This window comes from Cynoglossus semilaevis, chromosome 5, assembly GCF_000523025.1.
Source record: "Cynoglossus semilaevis isolate Cse_v1.0 chromosome 5, Cse_v1.0, whole genome shotgun sequence".
NCBI lineage: Eukaryota > Metazoa > Chordata > Actinopteri > Pleuronectiformes > Cynoglossidae > Cynoglossus > Cynoglossus semilaevis.
Window position 1 is genome coordinate 8,443,993 of NC_024311.1, and position 24,518 is coordinate 8,468,510.

The window sequence follows — 24,518 nt, forward strand, 5'->3', positions numbered from 1 at the left end:
CACTGAACTCTGGGCCTCGGCAGTTTTTCTCTCTCTCTCCTTTGTTCTTCTGAGGTTTTCTGTCTCCAGTTTACTCACATGACGACGTGAACGTTTTAACCTCAGCTACTTTTTATTTAGCTTTCATTGACACAAGTTCAGTTTAGACATTCACCTGACGCCACTCTGATTGGCTGTTGAATTCATCTAAACTAGGGTCAACTTGCGTAATATATATATATATATATATATATTTATATATATATATATATGTATATATTTGTCCTTTTTCTGTCCATTTGTTCCGTCTGACTGTCACTACTTTACCCGTCCCTGGTGGCCTTACTTTACACCTTGTGCTGCGTTGGCAGCTTCCAGAAGTTTCAGCAGCTGTGTGTGTGTGTGTGTGTGTGTGTGTGTGTGTGTGTGTCACTGCTGAATTAAGAAAATATGTGTTTGTTGTGAAAACTTTCTTCCAAAATTCTCAAAACTGATTTAAACCTCATGTCCTAGAACTTCTACTGTTGGCAGTGAATGGCCGCTCTAGGGTTGGTGTGCTGTTGTCAAATTAAACAAAAAAATGCAGCAAGCTCTTTTTCTAATTAGAGACATTTCTTTCATTTTTGTCAATTTCATGCCAGAAAATGTGCACGATTCCAAGATGAGGTAGATTCCAGCTGCAGGGCGGCCAAAGATGTCGTGAGTGAGTGGATTTAGCTGAAGAAGACAAAAGAATTGTGACCTGCCAAAAATAAACAACCACTTATATAAAAGTCACTTTGTCTCCTCCAGAGCAGGAGTTGTAAAAGAACTTTAAATTGGGCAAGAAAGTTAAATCTTTCTATCCAAATTGTTATTTATCCAGACTTTGCAAGAATGTATTTGCAACAATAAAGAAAAAAATTTAAAACAAAAACAAATGTACCAAAAGAAAATGAAGTGGCTTTGAGGTTAAAAATATAAAACCTGTCTTACGTCACCTTTCATGTCACATCATCTCACGTCAATACGTGTCACTGTTTAACTTTCTGTTCTCTGGAACATCAACGATCGTGTCCTAATTAAAAACTTTATATCGACAACACTTCCTGCCCACGAGACAGCGATCAAAGCACTCCTTCAGACAAATAAAACTGAAACCAATTGCGTGTATGTGTGTGTGTGTGTGTATGTATGTGCAGTGTCTGCACATTGTCTTCACCTCCACATGGCCAGCGTTCATCCAGTGAACACTGGTGCCACCACAGCTGCTGCAGCTCCACCCGTCACTCCCTCAGAGGTATATGATTACACACTATTCATAGACTTCACGCTTGTTTTTCAAAGAGATTAATTGCCAGTTCTTCTTCTGTTGGAAGTCACACAAACATCTTAGCTAGTGTCCTCCACCCTCTGCTACTGTTAGCTGACTGCAAACTGTGTGTGTGTGTGTGTGGTAGAAGAGTAACAATTAAATTTCAGTGGTGTGTGTTTTGTCGGAGCAGCAGCAGCAGCTTGTGTTTAAAACCTTCATGGTTGCTCCGTGCTCATAATGTGTCCAATAACCAGCAGGGCCTGAAGGGACGTCAGCTATCACTCAGTGTGAGCCCGGTGTTCATCCGGCTACACACACACACACAGAGCTACATGTAAATGTTGTTTACCCCTTTATAAATGCCTTCTCTTGCCCCCGTAACATCCTCTCTCTCTGCCAATTACCAACCCTGAGTTCACTTTAGAAAGTGTGGTTGTTGAAGATACTGCCACACTACATCACAGAGCTCCTTTAGAAAACTGCCGACCCCCCGGCCCCCCAATTTAAAAGCTGGCTGCCCTGGGGGGCAGGAGCACAAGGAGGTTCAGATTTGAGCCTTTTTACAGAGTTCTAACAGAATAAAATTATACTTCACTCAGAATATTATCTGAACACCTTCTATCACCTGTAACTCATTGTGCTTCCACAAAGCTGGTGCAGCTAACCTTTAGCCTGTCCTTCCACCCGCTGCATTTGTCTTTACGGTAATGGCAACAAAGAAACGGCAAACACCAAAACTTTTGCCAAAGGTTGGTCCAAAGATGTGTTAACGTATCTTTGGAACTATCAAAGCGATAAAAGTAAAATGCCTTTAAATTAGGCAAGAACATGCAAAAAACAGCAAAGAATATTTTATTAAAGCTTATTGAAACAATCTGCTAAAATGAACCAAAATGGTAAATGTAATGAATATGCAAAGATTGACAAATTTATCAATGTTGATAAAATGGGTACTTTTTGACGAACTGGTGGTTTTTGAGTAACTTATAACTCTCAAGCTAACCTTTAGGTACATTTGGTCAAAATCTTTTTTCGGTGGATTTTTACCTCTGTCAATATCAGTATAGCTAACCCTCCGATAGTTGGTCTCTGGTTCAAATCCGGGTTGAAGGAATTACCGTTTTAGTGGTTGTTGTTATCTCTGGTCTTATTGTACGATGTTCTCAGAGACTTTTAGCTCATTGCCGTTGCTATTTCTGACTAGGATTACCATTTTAGCTAATATCTTGGACATTTTACTATGCTTTAGTGAACAGTGGTGAACAGTACCGTTCAAAGGCCCCATCATACGAACTCCAGGGTCTTAAGACATAAAAGTGTCTAACTGCTAATGCTAGTTGCTAATGGCTAGTTTATTAATTTAATTATTTAATACATTTTTAATGAATTCTTGAAGACAGAGTGGTTGAAGGAAACCAGTGGAAACATCAAGTACGTTTGTTATTGTACTTTTTAATTTTAAAGACAGAACACGATCTGAGAGGCTAAGAAACTCTGACATCAAGACGCTAATGTTTTAGCAACAAACGAGGTCGGCCAAGACACCGACAGGCGCCAGGCTCACCCCTCAGGGTTAGACTGTGTGTGTGCATCATTAGTCAAAGAAACTAAGTGGCCAAAAAGAAAGGATCATTTCTACATTTACAGGCAGCGGCGATGACATGAGTTACTACAGTGTGACCACCAAACACAACACGAACACACAATCGACTTCTCTCCCTGGAATTCAAATAAACACATCCTTTTTCCTGGCCCGCTGTCCTGCAGACGGTCCAACTTGGCAGCTGGCTGCTCCTAATCATGTTGACAAGCCTACTGAGAAATCATAAACACTGAACCACTGTGTGTCCTAATGGCCAATGGTGCAGTGTTGCAGCCTGGAGGAAACATTGGAACACGAGGGGAGCCAAGACAGGAGACGGAGACGCTCCTGTTAGTCCTACATGACTGCTCCACTAAACGGCCTCTGCTCGCTGGACTGTGTGTGTGTGTGTGTGTGTGTCAGGATGCATCGGATCAAAAGAAGAAAAACTTCTCATTCTTCTTGAATGTCAGTGTGTGCACATTTTTGAGTGTGAGACGTTTGTGTGAAGACAACCAAACAACATTTTACGCCGTATTGTGAAACACGGCGTTTGTGTCTTTGTCAGGTGAGTTAGTCTGACAGTAGACGATGAAGGATAGAAAATATTTAAAATTTTATGGTGCGAGCTAACGGTGGAAGAAACACTCATTTAATGCCATTATGCATTTCCTAAATTGTATTCTCCTGAAACCAGTGGCCCAAAAACACCAAAGTGGCCCAGTCCATGGTTGTTTAAGAAAAACTAAGAGAATCGACTTGGTGAGGAATTGAGAAATTCCTGCAGACGACAGGGCAACAACTCAACACCCTTTGTTGTGTCTGGGGCCAGGTTTACATTCAGAGCTTGGGCTCCAAACCTCCAGTGAACCTTGGTCCAAATGTGGAGACGTTACCAAAAAACACGACTTTTTTTCTTCATTTTCTCAAATAATAACATCAAAGTGAACTGCTCACTTTTTCATTTATTTTCTTTCCATTATTTAATAATTTAGATGAAACCATCAAAGGGTGTTTTCATTCCTCTGAGGCTAAAACTAAGAGTCAGAGAAGTTTTTAAAAACCCACTCAGGTTGTTTCCATCACTTTGTCAGAAGCGTTTTATTAATAGAAGTGAGTTACTATGGGAGAGTGTCACACTGACATCGAAGGAAGTCCAGGAGAGGACAGATTCACCAAAAACGTTAAAAAATCAAAACTCATTTTCAGATTTTCTCTTCATCCAAAGACAGCTGTAGTATGCACGCTGGACTGTGATTGGATAAATGCTGCAGAACTAGCCAAAGTGATTCTTCCTCGTTGCTGAAATAAGAGACTGTCACAGGAAGTACTTTAGGGAAAAATAAAGTTAATTGCACTTCGAGAAAAATCACTCTTTTTTACGTGTTTTCGTTCATGAAGAACAGAGTTACCCATAAAGGAATGGAATTGTTTGTGTCTCCAACAGAGTTGTTTACAGTTTTCACTGTGCATGTGATAATAACGGCGCTCGGTCAAACCTCTGAAGACACCAATCGACTCTCCCAACGATCACTAGAGCCACTGTTTCAGATGAGTGACATGACAATCAAGTGAAAAATGAAGAGACTGGTGGATTCCTGGAGAGGGTTTCAAACCCTTCCATCACCGTGACTCAATTTCAAAGGCCGAGATTAAAAGACGGGAGGATATAAACACTGTCATTTTGAAATTGGCAATTTTGTGATTAAGTCCCTCAAAACCTACACCATCCACTGAACCGATGCCGTTCATGTAATTGCTAAAACAGGAGCCCTGCCAGAAAGAAGAAATTGAATCTCTAGCATCTCTGGTTTTGCAGCTCCTCGGGGATTAATCTGCTGCTGTTAGACAATATAATCGTGTTATTCCAATCACACAGAGGATTAAAGGTTTTCCTACTGATTATTACACAGCTGTAAACTCTGAATCCACACCCGGCCAGAGCATGTGGGTAAGTGTGTTCAGACTGAACAGATGTCTGGACAGGGGTCAAACGCGTTGGCAGCCGTTCAGGCAGTTTGATGTGGTGTCCAGCAACAAACAGACTGAGGTGTAAAGCTGTGTCCGGATTATTAGGCCTCGCCTGTGTGAACTGTGTGGAGAATCAGCAGTCGACTGTACGAGGACAGCTGCGTGTGTTCCACCCTGCAACTGAACAAAAACCTTAATTAAATGTGATCAACAGTTGTTAAATTGCTCTTGTATGTCCACTGGCTGAGTTCTCTGCATGGTGGCACAGCGTAATTAAGTTGAATTAGACGTAGAATTGAGATGCAGCGCAGGGCGCAGCAGAAACAGAGGTAATTGTAGGGGAGTCCCTGTAACGTTCACTGACTTATCCTTCTGCACATTGGCATATGATTAAAACTGAAATGGAAGAAAAGGAGAAGGAAAGTGAACTACTTGTCATTGTGACACAGCACACAAAGAAATGTGACCGCTGCTTTTTAATCCACCACCAAAGTCAGCAGAGGGCAGCTTAAGCACCTGGGGAGCGGTGTGTGATGCCATGCTCAGAGGTACCTTGGCAGCTTGTGGACTTGAACTTGAAACCTTTTGGACCCAAATCCACTTTCTTAACCACCAAGCCACCACTGCCCCGAGAGGCGCTGCTAAACCTGCATTCAGAAAGATCATAAAAAGATTATTTTAAAAAGTTTTAATTAGCAGTACGCAACACGACTGCAATAAATCAACAGTCACTTCTTAACTGGGACACTGATGTTCTCCGATTGGATTTATTGTAACTGTCCCAGTTTCACTTTTGCCTTGAAGCTTAGACATCTTTCAAATTGCCCCCAGGTTTCTCTTCAGAACACGGGGTGTCTCGTATGTATCCTGTAGCGTTCTGTGGGTAATTGTATAAAGCTTTACAGTAATTGTTGATTGCACTTGTAGTTAAGACAAAGTCCACTGGTATTGATGAGTCACAGTTTGATTTTAGTGACATTTAGGATTGTTCATACCTATTGTTTTGGGACACCAGAGTTAGCATTAGCTACAACAGTCCTGTACAGACACCAGAGCTAAAGTTAGCTACAACAGTCCTGTACAGACACCAGAGCTAACGTTAGCTACCACAGTCCTGGTACAGACCCCAGAGCTAACGTTAGCTACAACAGGCCTGGTACAGACACCAGGGCTAACGTTAGCTACAACAGTCCTGGTACAGACACCAGAGCTATAGTCCATGGACAAGGAGATATTTGTCGTTCAGTAATAAGTAAACAGTTAATCCCTATATTTTCTCTATTATTAATCAATTAAAAAACTTTAATTCAACTTCAGGTAACAGCTAGCATTCTTTGGCTAACTTGTTGAAAGAGACAGACCAACTCTGCTGCTGTCTTAGAGCTTTGTGAAGAGTGATATTTTTTTTTTACGGTCACCGCACACTGGTGCTCTGCTATAATATAGATGCAGTTGTGGATTCAGATGAGCTGTCAGCTGACTGACAACAGAGCAACAGCAACCATCTGCTTCTGACTAGCTTTTTAAAACAACATTTGGGACGCAAGGTGTAAGAAATTACTGCAGCATTTTTGCCATCTGCACCGGTTTCACACGTCACTACTGTTGGTCTGTGTACACACTCAAAGGTCAGTCTGTGTACTGACACAGGAGTTACGTCCTGAAAATGTTCAGCACCCAATTCTCTGAAGGTAAAAATAAAATTCAAACATGTAAAGCGTCTGTGATCTGAGACACTGTACTTCTGTCCACTAATGACAGACCTGATGTCCAGTGTGTCTTGTTTGTGTCTTACTGAGTCCTCTGCATTTCCATGTGATTTCTCTAGGTGCCTTTGGTGGCGTCTACCTGTGAACTTGGTACTTTGGACTGAATCCCTCTCTGAAGCCCACTCGGAGGTCCAGAAGAACCTTTGAAGGCCCCAGGTTTGAAGTTGGCGACAGGCAGGAGTGGAGAGATGAAGACGTTTGCCATGTTCCTGGCAGCTTTGCTGATCCCCGCCATCCTAGCAGGCAAGTTAAGGATAAAATTCCACCGCCACATGAGTTCCTGTAATATTAGAGTGACATAAAAAGAGATGAAAAAAAAAAAAAAGTAAAAAAAAAAAAAAGTCAAATGAGCAAGAGACGGGAAAAAAGCTATGGTTTAAACATCCATATTTAATGACGACCTTCAAATAAAGAAAGAAGAATGAATTTCAACAGGGTTTGAATGTGAGGTGATACAAGTAGGGCAGAACATTGAATTATTCATGTCAATATTCAGCATCATTCATTCATCCTTGCAGCGTGTACGCAGGGAGGTTTGTCTCTGAGCATGCTCAGTAGGTATTTGCCACATTTGACTGTGAGAGAAGTAAAAAATGAGGAATCACATGCAACACAATGACTCTGATAGAAGAGTCTGAAACATTTGACTGACTTTTCATCTGTATGTGTGTGTGTGATGCTGGTATAGCTATACTTGTGGGGACACATTTATTTGAAAGTACTACTGTTGTGGGGACACTTGTCCATGTGGGGACATTTTTCAGGAGAGTACTTCAAGGTTTTAAGATTTGAGTTTGGAGTCAGGATTAGAGTTAGGACCAGATTCGTGTTAGGAAAAGGTTTAAAATAAGGTGAATGTTTCAAATTTGTTCTAAAATATATATTATCATTTTACTCAAAGAAAACGACAAACTGAAAATGATAGATTTTCTTCTACATGTATTCAAATATGGAAAAAAAAGTGCCATTAGGTGAAACAGCTTTGAGGTTGTTGAGCCTCTAATGTTGTTAGCATTTACATTAAAGGCTCATTCTGTTACATAGTCAATAGATTTAAATTAAATCCAGAAGAAGGCAGTATTGCAACTTCATGGTTCCGACAGTATTCGTCATCAGCTACAAACCCCCGACTTTATTTGGGATATTGATAATATTTACAATGATAAATCACCAAAATAGTTTTGAATGCATTTTCAACCTAATGCATTTGTTTTTCCTGGACTAAAACGGCACAGTAAATCCTACTGAAACATTTCTTTGTCTGGAGCAGAAAACTTTCCAAGTCTTGTTGAATTTACAGCACAATAAAAGCAACACAAACATCATAAAAATCTTACAAGATTTAGACTCACCAATGAAATCACTCTTGGTTGGTGATTGTAATATCTGTGTCGCTGAAGAAACACAAACACCTCACTCAGTCTTCTTCTACTGGGGTAAAAGTCACTAATGCAACCGAGACCCTTCACAGAGGATGTGCAGGAGTGGCACAAAATGATGCTTAAAGTTATCGACGTAGTATCAAGGAACAAATGCATTGTTCTTTTAAAATTCTCTTTTTAATAAAAGCCTGTGCTTTCAAGCTGACTCTAACAACACGTTACGACTTTAAGGAAGAGGAAATCAGGTGTTGGAGCATCAGATGAACCTCACAGAGGAGTCTCAGCTCCACTGGCAAAACTGCAAAGATAAAACGTTGGCAAGCAAATACCTGGACAACAGAGAGAAGTCCCTGTGCCCTGACATGTCCAGGGTCACGGTACAAGTCCAAGATTCAATAAGTCTGACTAAAGCTGCACAGGAAGATGGCTGAAGAACAGCCAACAACATCAGATTCCAGACTCTTGATTTTCTCTGGGGGTCTCGGTCTAGATAAGCACAGCATGTTCATTACAAAGTGACCATACGTTCCCCGGAATAATCACTGGAACAACAGGCCAGTGTTCCATTGTCTTTGTTCTTGTTTCTGCTCCGGCTCCGTGACCTCGGCCTCTGCACCAAAGCTCCTTTGGAAGTTCAGGTCAGGTTCCGTTTGGCAGCACAAGCACGTTAAGTGTAGTGAGCCGTTCTCACGCGTAAATGATGCGTCTGCCGTCGTGTACGTTGCGTCTGTGCCGGTGGTGAGAAGATGTTTGTCTGAGTGACGTCACAGCAAAACACCAGATTTGAATCAATATTTGGAACAAGGTTTTATTTAAATGCTGAGGCTGTGTACTGGGATGTACAGCCGTCTCTTCGCTCAATTATCAAATTAACCCAGAAGTCGTTATGCATCCAGTCAGATGTGCAGACAGCGGAACAACAACGTGTCTGTTTGTTCTACTGTGTTCTACTGAAACACACTGCAGTTCTCTGGACAATTTTAAATCGGAACACATGTCGATTGACTTGAACTGGTGCTTTGATGAATGCCGCTCCACCCAGTTCCTGAACTCAGAAAACATTACAGAGTGGGAATTTTTAGCCTGTGAACGGTGTCTGCACTGTTTCAGCATCTGGAACTGTTTAATACAGGACATGACTGGCTGTGCTGGGATTCAGTTCTGTATCCCACTGGCAGTTAAATGTTTCTTTGAGAAACTAATCTCTACAATATCTTTCAGTAATGATGTTCAATTGTTGGTTTTAAGGGAAGTAGAGTCTCTTTGATTTATTTGTTTATTAGTCTCAGGGCTGTGTGGAGAGCTGTACTAACCAGCGGTCCCCAACCTTTTTGGTACCAAGGACCGGTCAGTCAGTATCAGCTGACTGACCGGTCTAAACTAATGAACCGCTGATCTTTTGCTGTATCACACCAGCCTTAACCACTGCTCCACTGTGTGAATTTATTTTTCAGGTCTTTTCCCACAGTCGTTGTAAATAACTGTGATATTGCTTGAATTTGCACACTTTGAACCAGCGAGTCATTTTCATTATTGGGTCTGCTTTCCAATTCAAGTGTAACTGCGAAATTATAATTACCTCATTGGAATTCAGGTCAGAACATCATGAACTTGGTGCTTTTAGAAAAATAGATGACGCTCTTGAATATAATGTTCAGAGGCCGTCGTTATTAAACAACCAATTCTGAGCAATGCAGATTTTTATACAGGTATGAAACTATCAGAGCTAGAAAAGAAGTCTTTGACACGACTCCTGTCGTCGGCAAAGAGAATACGTTTTAAGAATGAATCATAAAAGACTAGAGATTCATAATCTATGAAAACAACAACAATCATGAAGCAAGAAACAGCTTCATGTCATAGATCTGATAATCCTGAGCAATTACATTTAAAAAAAAAAATTAAATTATAGATGCTAATTACTAGCACTAAACAATACAACTATAGCCGTTTAATCAAAGTACCCAATATATAATGTATATAACAAAAAAAATCGATATTTGCTCTGATTTCAAAATGTAGATTTGTTGTTTTTCATCAAATCAGAGGTGACACAGCTCAGCACCTGACAAAGACTTGATGATAAATCTGTTAGAGCTGTTGGAGACACAGACGATGGTCGTCCATCAGGTCCTCATCATCTGGCCTTTTATGTCCTGAAGGATTCCACTCTTCTCCAGTTCAGTTGTTTGGACCGATGTGGTCAGAGCAAAATCTAAGTTCTGGACGCCTGTTGTCAGCCAACCACATGGACCTGCATACAAATAGAAGAACAATAACATTTTAGTGCCTGTGGATGAGTTAGCATGACACAGGCCATGGGTACACACACACACACACACACACACACACACACACACACACACATTAAATATTCTGCCATCTGCCACTCTCATTTAAATGCAGGGCCAGTCACAAGTACCTCTGAACTATTTTGCGAAGCTGCGGTTTTAACGTGTGATAAATTATTCGTATTTTCTCTTTCTCTTTAGCCTCAGCTTCCCAACACAAAGAATGTAGTTGTTTAATTTTTTAACCCAAATCTTTCCCTCTTCCTTCTCGAATACTTTGGGAGCAGGTGGTTACAGACTCGCTGATGTAACCAAGGTCTGATCATTTAATCAGCGCAGTTGACCAACAGGCGGCAGGACGTGTCCTTCTGATTGGCTGATGGCCTTTAAAGCCAACAACAGTGTGAAACCTCAGAATATTAACAGAGCACGAATAGTAATTGATACCATGATTAATCATGATTAATTAATTAAATTAACATAATGACTGACCATGCTTGAGCCATGATTAATCATGATTAATTAACATAATGACTGACCATGCTTGATGGATGGCTAGATGAACATTGTCTGTGGTGTTGATTCTAACGTTTCTATAACGTTCTATACTTTTAGAATATTTTGGACAGAACCCTCCAGTGGTTCAGATACAACTGTTAACAAGTCAGTGAACGTGACTGACACTTACTGTACGGAAGCAAAACTGCAAACTGTGTCAGCGAAAGTGTATTTTTAGTGAAGTTGTGATGAAAGTCGACGTACCGCTTCATCAATCCTACTTCATTACCAGGATTCTTCTGGGGTTCAGTCCTCACCTAGTTTGTTGTTTTTCCGTCAGGGTTCAGACTCAGGCCGCGGTTCTCAGGGTGAAAAAGGAATTTAAACTGAATTTAAAAAAAAAGCAGCCTTATTTCCACTGACTGGCAGCTACGCTGTTCTGAGGAATGACTTCAGACGCTCAGTGAGAAATGTGTGAGAGCTGCTGCTGATGATGAGCTTTTCACCCCGGCTTTTGCTTTATGTCAGGATTTGCTCATGGTTTCAGAGTGTAAGCGTTTTCATTTCTGTGGCTTCATTTTCCGGGGCTGGCGAAGCTGGAGAGCTGTGGATGGAACAATCTGATTTCCATTTGCAGGTTCATTTGTAGTTTATATAAACAAAGGTAGTGGTGACGGAAAAACCGAATCAGTCAGAGATGAGTCAACGAGTGACGTTTTATTTTAAATTCAAAAACCACTTCATTGATTTTTATTGAATGTCAAATTAATAAAAATGAAATCTTGCTATCCACGTGCTCCAGTTTTATGCGTCAGTGCTAACTCAAACCAAAAACCTTCTGTCACAGCTAGTCCTATGCAGTCACCAGTACAAACAGACATGTAACGTTTCGTTCGCATCAGGTTACGTATCTGGACGCCAAGGTCATTCTTACTTATTTTGGAGTTCTGTCGGAGCCGTTTTACTTAAATCCTAAATCAACATTTACTCAGTTTTCTTTTCTCTTTGTACAAATTCTGACTTAAGAACACGTTTTCTTTGGAGGCTGATTTGGAACGACACCTTTGACCGGATGCTCGAACTCTTTTCTGACGCTGTGAAGCAACAAGTCTCAAAGCCTTAAAATAAAATCGGAACTTTTTTGCTGTTGCGTCCAGGGTGTTCACAGGCTGTAAAAAAATCCAAAGATTTTGCTGAACCTGACGCTGACCGCCACCGGTGTACTCCCTTGTTTTAACCCCGTCCTTTTACTCCACCTGCGCTGAATTAAATTGGCTGGACATGATTTACAGAGACGCCCACCTGTCTCACAGCTGACAGTACACATCAGAGCCAGTTTTGTTCACGGAGCTCAAGGAGCCGAGCACAAAGATCAGAGAAAACAGCAGAGCTGGGAAGGCTGGAAAAATGTTCCACTAACTGTTTCCAAAAGCTACAGGGACCTCCGTGAATCCACGATAGAAGAAATCTGGATCACACAGAATTCTTCCCAGAGCCGACTGTCGAACCAAGGTGAGAGGGAGAAATTACCCAGCAGTCACTTTGAGGGAAGTACAAAGCCATCAGATGTCAGCTCATCTACACACACTCACGTTGTTGTTGTTGTTGTTGTTGTCAGTAGTTGAAACAACAACATTTGGCTCTGACATAGAACTGGTTTGTACCGTCTGTGTTTTCAGTCCTTCCGTTATAAACCCAACCACATTTTTCAGATTTGGCTTTTGCTGTTTGATATTCCCCAAAACAATCTCTTTACAAATGTCGTCACTGGACCAGGAAGGATCCTGATGTTTGACAAGGAGCTTGTTTATTGGAAGTCTGTTGGAAACAGCAACTATTTCTCACCTGGTTGAACCTCAGTAGCTAATTAGCACATATGCTAATGTGGTTTCAGTTCTTTTCTCAATAGAGTTTGATGTTTATTTTTTGTAAACGTTAGCTGATTTAAATTAAATAAGAGGATGAAGCAGGATAAAAAACTGCTTAGTGCGCTGTAATACACAGTAATACTTTGAGTAGTACGAGTGGGTACTGTGAAAGTGTTGATTTTTGGTTCTGCTAAACTTGATTTAAGATGTTTTAAATATTTATATTTGAACTGCAGTTGGTCAAGAAAATGTCTTCACTGTTGGTGACCTCGTGAATACATAGATGAACTATGGCTGACGGGGAGGGGGAGCGTTGGGGGTTGGACCAAGACACCTATAGCACTGGAGTAGTCCGACTGACTTCCTACCGTTTTCTGTGGGTAGGTTTATGTGTCAGAATCCGCTCTGATTGGATAGCTTCATCTGTGGCTGTTTTTTTTTTACGTGGATTTTATTCTCTTCACCGATAAACGTCATTGTCATCATTTAGCTCAAACAAAACTTCCTGTTTAGTTTTCGTTTCGGAAAACCAGGCGGTCGATGAAGGCGGAAAAAGTCAACAACATTACGTCATCATTTATCTTCCTGTTTAGTTTTCGTTTCAGAAAACCAGGCGGTCAATGAAGGCGGAAAAAGTCAACAACATTAGCTGTGTGAAGAAGAATGACTTTGATGATTTCCGTCAGCATTGGTTGGAAACATTAGCTTCTGTCTTTGTCGTGATCTACAACGAAGTCTTCACTGATCTCCGGTTCTTTATTTATCTCTGCTTTCGTGATCGACGCTGATGTAATTCCAGAAGAATGAACGGGTCCAGATAACATCGCCTCCGGAAATGTGTGTGTCCACTGTGTGTGTGTGTGTAAGCAGTGTAAGCAGCCACTTACACACACACACACACACACACCAGGTCATAAGCTGATTAAACATGTCATGTCCACCTTTCAATCTGCGTCGGACCTCTGGGAAATCTACCTGACAGTTCAGATCTTCAGCTAGTCAGGGCCATCGATGGAATCATTAGGAGCCAGAGAGATGAGGAAAACACCACACACACACACACACACACACACACACACACACACTCACCCTCACCCAAAGGCAACACATTGGCATTCCAGTGCAGAGAGCTGCTCACAGTATCTGCTGCTGCAGACTTGATAATAACAGACACAATAGGTTCATCAGTCACTCTTACTCTTGAGTGAACAATCCAATAACCTTGTGGATTATTTAATCCCCATGAAGTGCTCAGACACTTACACAGTACGAGGCTGCAGAGTAAACAGATATACTGAGCTGTAGTACTGAGTACTTCAAACCAATAATGTCCTCAGTGTTGAACATTCTGGAAAACAAGTCAGATGGACCTCAGCTCTGTGTGAGTAGAGCTCCCCCTCTGGTGGGCTCTGGTTCCCAATCTGGTGTATTCGGAATATTTCAGGAAGGTCGTACTTTCTTTTCAAATGCGATGTTTTGAGTTCCGAGGGAAATTTCCTGGACTTCCAGCACCCCTTGGGGCTATGCAGTGGTACTGCAGGAGAATTGTAAAATGTTAGTTTGAAAAGAGACTGTTTTGATTGTATAGTGTTGTACCGCTGCTAGTCATTGCTCAATGGGTTTAGAATGAATCCGCAGATCATCAATAGAAAAGCCCAGCCGTATATTTTCTAATAAGGGAGCAGTTGATTTTTCAAAGAAAGTTTCTTACTTTTTGTTATTTTACTTCTCTTACTTGTTGCTTTGATATTTGGTATTAATCACTTTTCATCACACTGACATTTAACAGAACCTCAGTAACAGGAAGAATGTAACAATCATGCAGCATATTAATCAGGAATGAATAAGAAATTATGTTAAAAAAAGCTTTAAAAATGTCTTAAGGCAAACATAGCAATTAAACTGAACTGTACCCAGCAGTCACCTTTGTCTGGCTTCTTTAAGCCTGACTTTTTATCAGAAAGCTGCTATTCATGAAACCTAGACTGTGGCACTCAGACGCATTAAAAATTAAAAGCTGGAGCTCTGAAAGGTTTTTACTCATCATTAAGAGCGGAGGCATTTATGTCTTAATCATGTTGCTGTGAGTAGGCAGAACAGTTGATTATTTTTTAAGTGTGATGACAATGGAGAACAGGCTTTCAGCAGTCGAATCCATGCCGTTCACTCGCCTTAATTACACGGCATTTGCTGACAATCAGTTTGACAGGTTGACAATAAAATAGCCTAAAGGAAAAGTATGTTTTTTTTTTCTTTGCCCTTGGATTAGCTAACACATAATGAGTGCTAAGTGTGAGGTTTAAAAAATAAATATATATATTTATAGACCAGGGTCACGGAATTGTGAGAAAGATTTCCCCATACCATGGGAAAATCTACGTAGTGTATATGTATATATATACATTTGTATATATATATGTATATATTTATATATGTATATATGGAAATATCTTTCTGAAAGTTAGCATCACAGAAATAAATAAATCAAAATAAATAATGATTCTACATTTTCAGCAGCAGAAATAATAATAATAATAATAACTCTTGTGAATATTATGGTATAGCTTTTATACAAGCAACATTAAATAATAAGAAATTAAACAGCATAAAACTTACAATAATACCAACAGAAATAATAATAATAACTCTTGTGATTATTATGGTATAGCGTATATACAAGCAACATTAAATAATAAGAAATAATCATTATATAAAAAAAAGTCTTTTTGAAATCCACTAACAGGTGATGGATGTTGTGCAGGTGTAGATGTGATGGGTCATCGTGTTTGTTTCCTGCCCTGCAGCGTGTCCAGATAAGGAGCCTGGTCTGCAGCCATGGATGCCAGGACACAGTGAAGACCATCGTGTGACGATTGGCTACGGCAGAAAGGTTCTTCTAACAACCTCAGCTACGGTCCACTCCATCGAGATCCTTAATGGGGGTAAGTCGGACATGGACGTGGACTACATCAGGTTCTGAAACAAATTTAAAAATTGGCCAAATTCAGCATATTTTTTCCTAAGATGTTCATACATTATTTGAAAAGTCTTTTCACATAGTTTTTTACAGTTTTTTTTCTGGTCTATTGGTCTCATTACCTGATCCAAATTCTGCGGCTAAGTTCTTTGATCTTTGAAGTGTATTTGGCTCAGTTACATAAATAGAACCTTGAAGTGACGAAGAACAGTTACATTACCACAGTGACGAGCCACAGCACCCAACTAGAACTCTGTTCCACAGAAGCTTGCTGATGTCAGTGCACGTGTCTGCTGTCGGTGCTCAGGGCCTTAAATGGTATCAGGAGGTTCTGATGGCTCTGAGTGCTGGAGCATGAAGAACCTTCTGGGAGACCTGCTCACCCTCCTCCTCCTCTCCTACTGTTTCTGCTGCAGGAAAGTTGGTGATTGCTGACACCAGCCGGCCGATACTCCTCCGAACCAAACACATCCTGATAGGCAACAAGGGGGCGCTCCACATTGGCAGTCCAGAATGCCCTTACCAAGGCAACCTGACCATCTCCCTGTTTGGAAGGTAAGATTCTGTCAGCTACAGCTGTACTTGTAGTGCTGTAGTTCACTGTGAGTATTAGTACTAATTAACTGTATGTGTTGATGCAGTTGTTATTATTCATTTAATACACAACGTTAGCTCTAGTGTCTCTATCTGAACTGTTGTAGCTAACATTAGCTATGTTGTCTGCACCAGGACTGTTGTAGCTAACGTTAACTCTGGTTTTTGTACCATGACTATTGTAGCTAACGTTAGCTCTGGTGTCTGTACGTTCATACTGTTTCTAGGTCAGATGACAGTGATGAAGAGCACAGCTACTTTGGGAGGAAGTACATTGGTGTAGGAACAGGGGGCACCCTGGAAATCCATGGTAAAAAAAAGCTGTCGTGGACCCTCCTCAACAAGACCCTCCATCCTGGAGAGAGCAACCAGAACAACTACCTGTTTCAACGAAGCTGGGGGAACCGAGGCATCATCGTCCACGTCATCGACCCCAGGACAGGGGAGGTCCTGCAGGATGACAGGTGGGACTCTGCAGTGGCCAACATGTCTCTAGACCTAGACCAAGATTCTCTGAGGTTGAGATTTACCTTTTCTCCCCCCACAGGTTTGACACCTACCGCAGTAAGGATGAAAGTCGTCGTCTGGCCAAGTATGTGGACAGTGTGGACACGGGACTCATCCTGGCTGTGATGGTCAACGATGAGGGCTCCAACAACCTGGAAGACTCGGCCAAGAAGGTTCTGTCTCAGCTGGGCAGTCAGCAGATCGGCAGCCTGGGATTTCGGTGAGAGCCCTTTACACCATGTATTTACTGCAGTACTTCAAGAAATACATCCATGGATAATTGAAGAGGTTTGACATTTAGATTTCCTGTTCCATTCCATGCCTAACAGTAGTGAGCTCCAAAATGTGGGGGTGGGCTCCCTATTATAGTGAATTATAGTGTTCACTATAATAGGGAGTTCAGTTAAAAGCAGGAACTGTGAATGTGTTAATATGGGGGGGGGTCCGACTAGAAGGAATTTGCATGTTCTTCTATGTGTATGTGTTTGGGGGGGGGGGTTGAGGGCTGGGGTGTCAGGTGTCTCCAGTGTCTTTGGTGTTTCCTATGAGTTGACCATTGGTGTGAATGTTGCCCTGTGATGGAGTACAGAACTGCCCTGGGGGTGACCCCGCCCTCGCCTGAAATTGAAATATTATCTACTGCCGGTGAAGAAAACGTTCTTTTGCTTCTTTGTGACTGACTAAATCTGAAGGTTTTTATCTAAGGCTCACAGAGCCAGATCATCTAACCTCTATAAAATGATCAGTGGAATGTCCTCATGTCTAACGACGTGACTCCGTCATAACGTGGTTACAGTCATTTATGAACACGACTTTATAGAAATCCTGTTCTTTAATCCTGGGCTTGATTAAAAAAGAAAAAGTTTGACATAGACAGACTCCATCAGATGGAAACTGATCAGTTTGGACTAAAAGTTCACGACATTTTTCTGATTGATGCGACGAGGACCAACGTCTTTGGACTTCTTCACTTAAGAGTCAGCTTGTTTATCAGCATGGTGGGAGGGGGGGTTGTGGGGGTGATGAGAGAAAGAGCCAGGAATTGTTTTGTATGGACACTTTTTTTTATTGACTGCTGCAGATTGATGAGAAAAATTCTTCTAGCTTTTATGGCTGGTTGACTTTTTGTAATTAATCCCTGCAGCTCCGAAGAACCTTTTGGTTTTTAAAAGATTTTCACCAAAGACTCCGCGGCGTTGACAGATGTGGCCATTTGTTTCGGTGCTCGTATCTCATTATTCCAAATCATTGTGAATGTGCTATCACAGAGACTGCATTTACAAAAGCTCATAACTTGAGGTGCGATCTTCTTAGTGTTCATTTTTACAAAGACTTGAACTCCCAACACTTCAGTCTGGTCGTTTGAATAGTAGCTCCAAAGCCAAAAACACTTCTTTGGCTTTGGAGCTACTGTTCAAAGGACCAGACTGGTTTACAGGCTGAAATAAAGTAAGCATCGTGGTCACCATAGTAACCAGACCTGACCTGACCAGACAATCAGAAGGGGAATCAGAAAACACTCTTGACAGAGAATATTTCATTGGTGAAATCCAAGGTTTTCAGTCCGATCACCAGCTGAGTCCAGAGGTAAAACTTCTGAATAGTCCGTTGGTCGTGGGGTCTTTAAGTTCCTCTGGACTAATTCTCCTCCCGTGGCTTCAACATGTTGTTCATATTTACTTTGTTTGATCTGAGCTCGGATGAAATCTTCGCCTAAAAACCCTAATGAGAAAAACAAAATAATTAAAGCAAATGATGTTTACTTTGAAAATGGAACTGTAGACAACTTGAAAAGAAACTTAAATCCAAAGAAAAGCAAAATATAATTCAAGAACAATTCAGGGAGGGTGGGACTGACGGGAGGGTGTTGGATCTCTTTGTTTTGCAGAAAAATACAAGCAACCATTTTTGTTGTTGTACTTTAGAAGAGAGAATACTTCATAATTTATCTTGGGACCAGATTATTGAGGTATGATAATGAACTTGGTGACTGTCCCAGGGACACACCAGCATACAGTACAACAATAACCTGCCAATAATCTGCCCAGTCGGGGGCAGCTGGATTACTGTGTAGGTCCTGGAGATTTAACTTAGAGAGAGAACAAGGGAGGGAGGAAGAAGAGAGAGAAGAATTCAGGAATGCTCGAGGAACATTGTACGATAACAGGACCCCCGGAGACGTCTCTGTCTCTGACAGGGGGAGTGTGGTTTGGACCAGCTTGTCTACGTTTTCATGGAGACGTTGACAAATCTGTCCTACAAGAATCATCCCTACTCTTTGGCTCGTAGCACACGCAGTGTGGACCGCAGGCTCGTGCGTCAGGCCTTTGTTACTGTTGGTGTGTGTGTGTGTGTGTGTGTGTGTGTGGACTGCAGCCCTTGTTGTGGGCTGAGAGCAGATGCTGGTGAACCTCTGGCAGCTCCTGCCCCCGTCCTGCGGTTTGAATCACAGGCTTGGGTGAAACCTAACGCTACTCCAGGAAACTCTGACAGCGTTAGCATTCCCTCTGCGTGTTTGCATTTTTGCTCCTTGGCTGCGTGAAGACATAGTAAAGAGCAGTGATGGCGAGGAGACAGAGGAATTCCTCTCTAATGAATCCTGTCGCCTCGTCTCCTCACTCCGGAGCCAAGCAGACAGACACTCGTGTCATCGGCAGAGAAAGACGTCTAATTTGTGACGCTAACAGAGAAACGCTAATGAGCGTGAATTGATGAAGCACCGTCGTCTCTGCGTTGCGTTCCCACTTCTGTCATTTGCATATGTTTACTGTAGCTGCCACTGTGGAGCGTGGCTTAAAACGTGGCACACCTGCTGTGCAGCTGTTTCTTTTTCATTTTAGCTTGATAATAATTTGATAACTCATGGATGCTTACCATGAACTATCAAAGGAGCGCTGGTTTGGCATTATTTTAGAAGGACTCAAATGAAAGAAGAATTTTCGGAACATGTTTTTAAAAACAACATGTTTTTATTGGCTCAGGAACATCAGTAAAACATGAGTTACAGTATTGGCCAAATTAAATAGGTTTAAGTAAAACAGAAAACGCATGTTGTTTGATCAGGAGTCAGTGAATATTTTGTCAACACAAAGTGTTTGGTTAAAGCGAGGGTGTCAAACATACGGCCTGCGGGCCAATATCGACCCGCTACGGGTTCAATCCGGCCCTCTTGATGAAGTAAAATAATGCACAAACACGGCATGACCCTCTTGATGAATTTTAAAAGTAAAATAATGCACAAACACGGCATGAGTTTTGAGGGTTTTTTAAAATATTTCATTAAATGTATTATGATGTATTGTCATTTATATGTAATTATGTTATAATTGTGCTCTTACTCTTTAAGCAATTTCAAGCAAAAGCAGTGAATATGTCAGTGTTTTTTTTTTCAGATATTTCCCTAGTTTTAGGTTCATTTTTCACTCTGAGATGAAAGTGTGAGTGTGAATGGCTGTGTGTCTATATGTGGCCCTGAGATGGATCAGCAACCTGTCAGGGTGCCCCCCCCCCGTGTCCCCCCCCACCACCAACCTGAAAAAAACAATGTTGTTTGTTGTTTATATTTATTTATTGTTTCAGCCTAAACATATTTTTCTTTTATCTTTTTCTTTTTAGTCTGTGCACAATTTTTACTCCTTGCCAAAACGTGTGTTATGTCACGTATGTTTTACCGTAAACACAGCAATGAATGCTGGGATAAATAAGGAAAACAATCCTGGCGGAGGCCGACGACTGTTTTATTTCAACCCTATTAGACACAGCAACACTGTCATCTGTGTTTGTGTCAAACTCCACACACAGGCAGCGTGAATCGTGTACTTTCACATCTCTTCTCTGCTTTCATCAGCAGTCACGGCCCGTATCCGATTGGATTTCTCCTCCAGCTATTCCTTCTGCCTTTTCCCTGTCACATTCTTTTCTTCTACTGCTACGATATCTGTCCTCTGTTTTTCTTTCGCTTCTCGTCTCGTCTCAATTCTCTGTTTTCCTTGACAGGCATCCGTGGACTTTTATTGCAACGAAAGGCGATACATCTTCCGTTGTAGAGGATCATGCCGTCTATCAAGGTAAAAATGTGTTTAGTAGGAAAAAAAGCATTAATGTTCCAGGGTGTTTTTCAGCTCCTTATAAATGTCAGTCGTTCACAGGAGAACCTCGATCTAATTGATGTTTCATGAATAACATATTTTTTAAAAACTGGGTTCGTTGACTGATGTCACTGCCGAGGTCGCCCACAGACGAGGTTGAGTCTGAAACACTCTCCAGCCCAACATTCCTTCAGTATTTATTCACCTTTAAAAACATAAAAAATAGGATAACTTAAAAGTTACAACCTTGAGGTTTGGTAAGTGTGATTTTAGAATTCTTCTGGACAGATACTCAAATAAACTGAAATAAAATTCACATATTTGTCTAAAATTTATTGGATGTTTATTTTGGAATCCAGTTGCGGGCCGGATTAGGCGGTTCAGTGGGCCAGATTCGGCCGGTGAGCCACCAGTTGATGATCGCCGCTGTAGTCCAAATTATCTCTTATTTTTCTGATGCAGTTACGTTCCTTCACCATCTCCTGGAATGGAATGTACATGGCCTGTCCGTCCTGTCCGTCCTGAAAGACACGGTCACATGTTCATCAGTAACAAATCTCTCTGTGTGTTTGTTTACAGGGACCAAGGCTTCCTCAGAGGCCAGGAGCTCACGTGTTTTCCGCTCCAGCTTTGGAGATCATTTTACCATCACGGCCAGCAGCCAGTGGGTGCAAGGTACTGGGCCCCAACCCAACTGTTTAGCCACTAGTTAAACGGCACACAAAGAAAGAAGTAGTAATAGTAGTAGTGTTGAAAAGATATATTTTTTAACCCCATGCTTTTCTATTGTCGATGTTAGCATCACAACCCAACAGGACCAACGCTCAAATATTCTGTTTACACTAGGGATGTAACGATGCATTGTGAAATGGTTAAAAATCGATACAGATGCATATCAATACACATCGGTTGGAATAAAAAATGACTCACGGTGTAAGGAGTAGGCTGCAGTATCTCAAAAAGTCTCAAAAAGTCACTGGTCATACCATGACAACACACGCTTAGTACAGTAGGTGGCAGTGTGCGTTTAAAAACATTGGTTGTGACCTGCTATTAAACCAATAAGTCATGTAGCCAAAGTGACATTCAGGTGTAGAAACAGAACGTTAAGTCATGTAGCCTAAGTGACATTCAGGTGTTGAAACAGAACGTGGGAAGAACTTGTTCCACAGACACCAACAGTGTTTTCCAGTGTTCCTGTAGAGAAAGGAACTCTTTCCAGTTCATATTTGTTTCTATTCTTTTGTTGTTTCATATATTGACAGTTCAGGTCAGTCAGATTAGACCAGTTTGACTTTTAATCAGAGCAGATCAATGGTGATGTGCAGCGTTTCTGGAAGGAAATTGGACTTTTTTCTCTTCTGTTATTGAAGAGAACAGTTTCAGTTGATGATGGGATGATGGGATTTCTTACAAAGAAAAGGATCAGTGGATTTGATCAGAGTTTGTCTGGAGCTCATTTTGTTTCAATCTTACAAAAAAAAGGATCAGTGGATTTGATCAGTTTGTCTGGAGCTCATTTTGTTTCAAAAACAAATTGTGATAAAATCGTTTCATGAGTTGAGTGCATGGTTACATCCCCAGTTTCCACAAATAGGCTACTCTACGTACACCCCTCTTTATACCGTCTGGTAGTGTACAGCTCAGGAACTACACCTGTAGACACACAGATAAACAAATCTATTTTCACTCCGTCATCCCACTGCCGCTCTTTAAATTCCTCTTGAGCAGCCATCGATTGGCCGTCTGATATCATCGCCACATCATCTTCTCATCAATACTTCTGCTGCTCTGCGTGCTGCTATTACTGAACCCTCCTCCTCCTCACGGCTGTAAAGGTTTCCAATAAGATGCTTCTCAACTCCCATCAGACACTGCAGCTTCCAGTGAGTCTTTGCAGCAAAACTATGTTGACACTTGATCACAGTCATACAGTGGCAGAAGCCATGAGGTCACATTGTTTTTGTCAGCTTTACTCTGTCTCAGTGTCCAGATTTTAATTCAAACTTGTGGTTAAATGGATCTGAGTGACGCCGTGTTAGTCGGACAGAGAACGTAATTAACAGAGAGTCCTGATACCATGGCCTCCGACAGCTTAAATGGACTGGCCGTAGATCAGGGCGTTATCCACCACTCAACTGTCTGAAGGTTGAACCACGGTGAAGTGACGCCTGTGCGTCTCCATTTGTGGTTCTTGCAGAAGCAGAGTGGACAGAATGGTTTGACAGGGACGATGAGAGGGGATCTGGAGACTGGGAGAAACTCTCTGATCTGCACAAGGCCTACCCCGACCGCCTGTGTGGCAGCCCACTGGACATCCAGGTAAATAGACACAAACATTTAATACATCATAAAATGATAACTGAAGAACACACTTTGTCCTAAAACCTTCTGTGGACGATGGCTGTCATGGAGAACATCCGTCTGCTTCACGTCCACTGTTTTTATGGTGAATGAAGGGGACACAAAAGAATACTGCAGCTCTTTTAGTGCTGTGTATTATTGTCTCGACCTTAGTGTTATAAACCACCGAGGTGACATTTAGAATGCTGCTGTTGGATGATTCTTCTGTCAATCATTTTACCATTTGTGTCCCATTTGCTTTATTCTTCTTCTTCTTTCCGTCTCAGCACAAGAATATTATTTACAAAGTTGATTTTTGGGATCTATTTAAAAAAGTCTAACTTGTTCTCCTATTCTGACCCAGTCTACGGTTTGGTCCAAAATAGCTACAAAGTTCTGGTAAAAATCCCCCTTCACTTCCACCAAGTATGTAGGACAGCAGGAAGGAATGAAGGATTTGTCTGTTTTGAAATGTTTCTATTTGTGCGTTACGTTCTCCCCCCTGGGTACTTTGTCGCCCCAACAATAAAATAGCAGACTGGGGATTAGGGTTGATTGGACACTTCATTGACCATAGGATAGTTTGTCTCTACTATACATGACTTATAACATGACATGACTTATATTCACTGCTGTGAATATAAGTCAGCCAACGTGTGTGTGTGTGTGTTGGGGGATGGGTAGATGGATTGAAGAATGGATGAATTCAGCCAGTGAGGTTGGATGGATGGATGGATGGATGGATGGTTTGGTCACTCTAAGAATCTTCTAACCAATGGCGTTGTATTGCCTTAAAACCACCAGTGTTTCTGTGTTCATTTGGGAACAGGAACAGTTTGTGTTCATTAACATGTTGGCAAAGAACAAACACCAGATTGTTGCCATTGGCTGGTTTCCATCTGTTCTTCCCTAAAAGTGTCAAGAAATTTAAATTTACATCGACTTCTATACAGCTATAAAGTTCATTTAAAATTCCGTCAGCGGTTGGGGGTCGGGATGTTGGTGGAGGATGGGGGGCTCTGTAGCACTTTTTATATTCGACATGTTGGTTTCCTCATGTTTTGAAAGTTCAGAAGCTTTTTCTGCTTTAACAAATACTTTACTACGTTTTATTATAAAATGGTCAAGTGGAAACTCTCCCTTCAGTTGTCTGTCTGTATCCTATCGTTCCTTTATCTTTATTTTCCACTCAGCTAAAAATTAGCCTGATTAAAGGTGGCACCAACCTGGTCTCCTCCTGGTGCCACTTCTTCCTGCTATTTAATGATTTCCTCTCTTATTTCCTTTGTTCAAATGAAAACCGAGGCATCGTCCTGATTCACCTCTGGGTTATTTAATCTCCTTTCCCTTTCTGGTGTAAATTTGTGCACAAAGA

At 41.4% G+C, this 24,518-nt stretch overlaps 1 protein-coding gene across 3 annotated transcripts in view; it reads left to right on the forward strand.

Moving 5' to 3' along the window:
• The window catches only part of cemip (cell migration inducing hyaluronidase 1), a 107,825-nt gene that overhangs the window by 46,686 nt on the left and 36,621 nt on the right, over positions 1-24,518 (forward strand). For 2 of the 3 annotated variants that reach the window (XM_025055480.1, XM_025055479.1), the window contains 8 exons: positions 6,655-6,838; positions 15,439-15,576; positions 16,028-16,166; positions 16,433-16,669; positions 16,753-16,932; positions 20,709-20,779; positions 21,380-21,475; positions 23,001-23,122. In XM_025055480.1, the coding sequence (XP_024911248.1) occupies positions 6,784-6,838; positions 15,439-15,576; positions 16,028-16,166; positions 16,433-16,669; positions 16,753-16,932; positions 20,709-20,779; positions 21,380-21,475; positions 23,001-23,122 (1,038 nt within the window). In that variant the 5' untranslated portion in view covers positions 6,655-6,783. Of the gene's footprint in view, positions 1-6,029; positions 6,518-6,654; positions 6,839-15,438; positions 15,577-16,027; positions 16,167-16,432; positions 16,670-16,752; positions 16,933-20,708; positions 20,780-21,379; positions 21,476-23,000; positions 23,123-24,518 lie in introns of those variants that run through there. The other variant, XM_025055481.1, reaches the window with a different exon arrangement.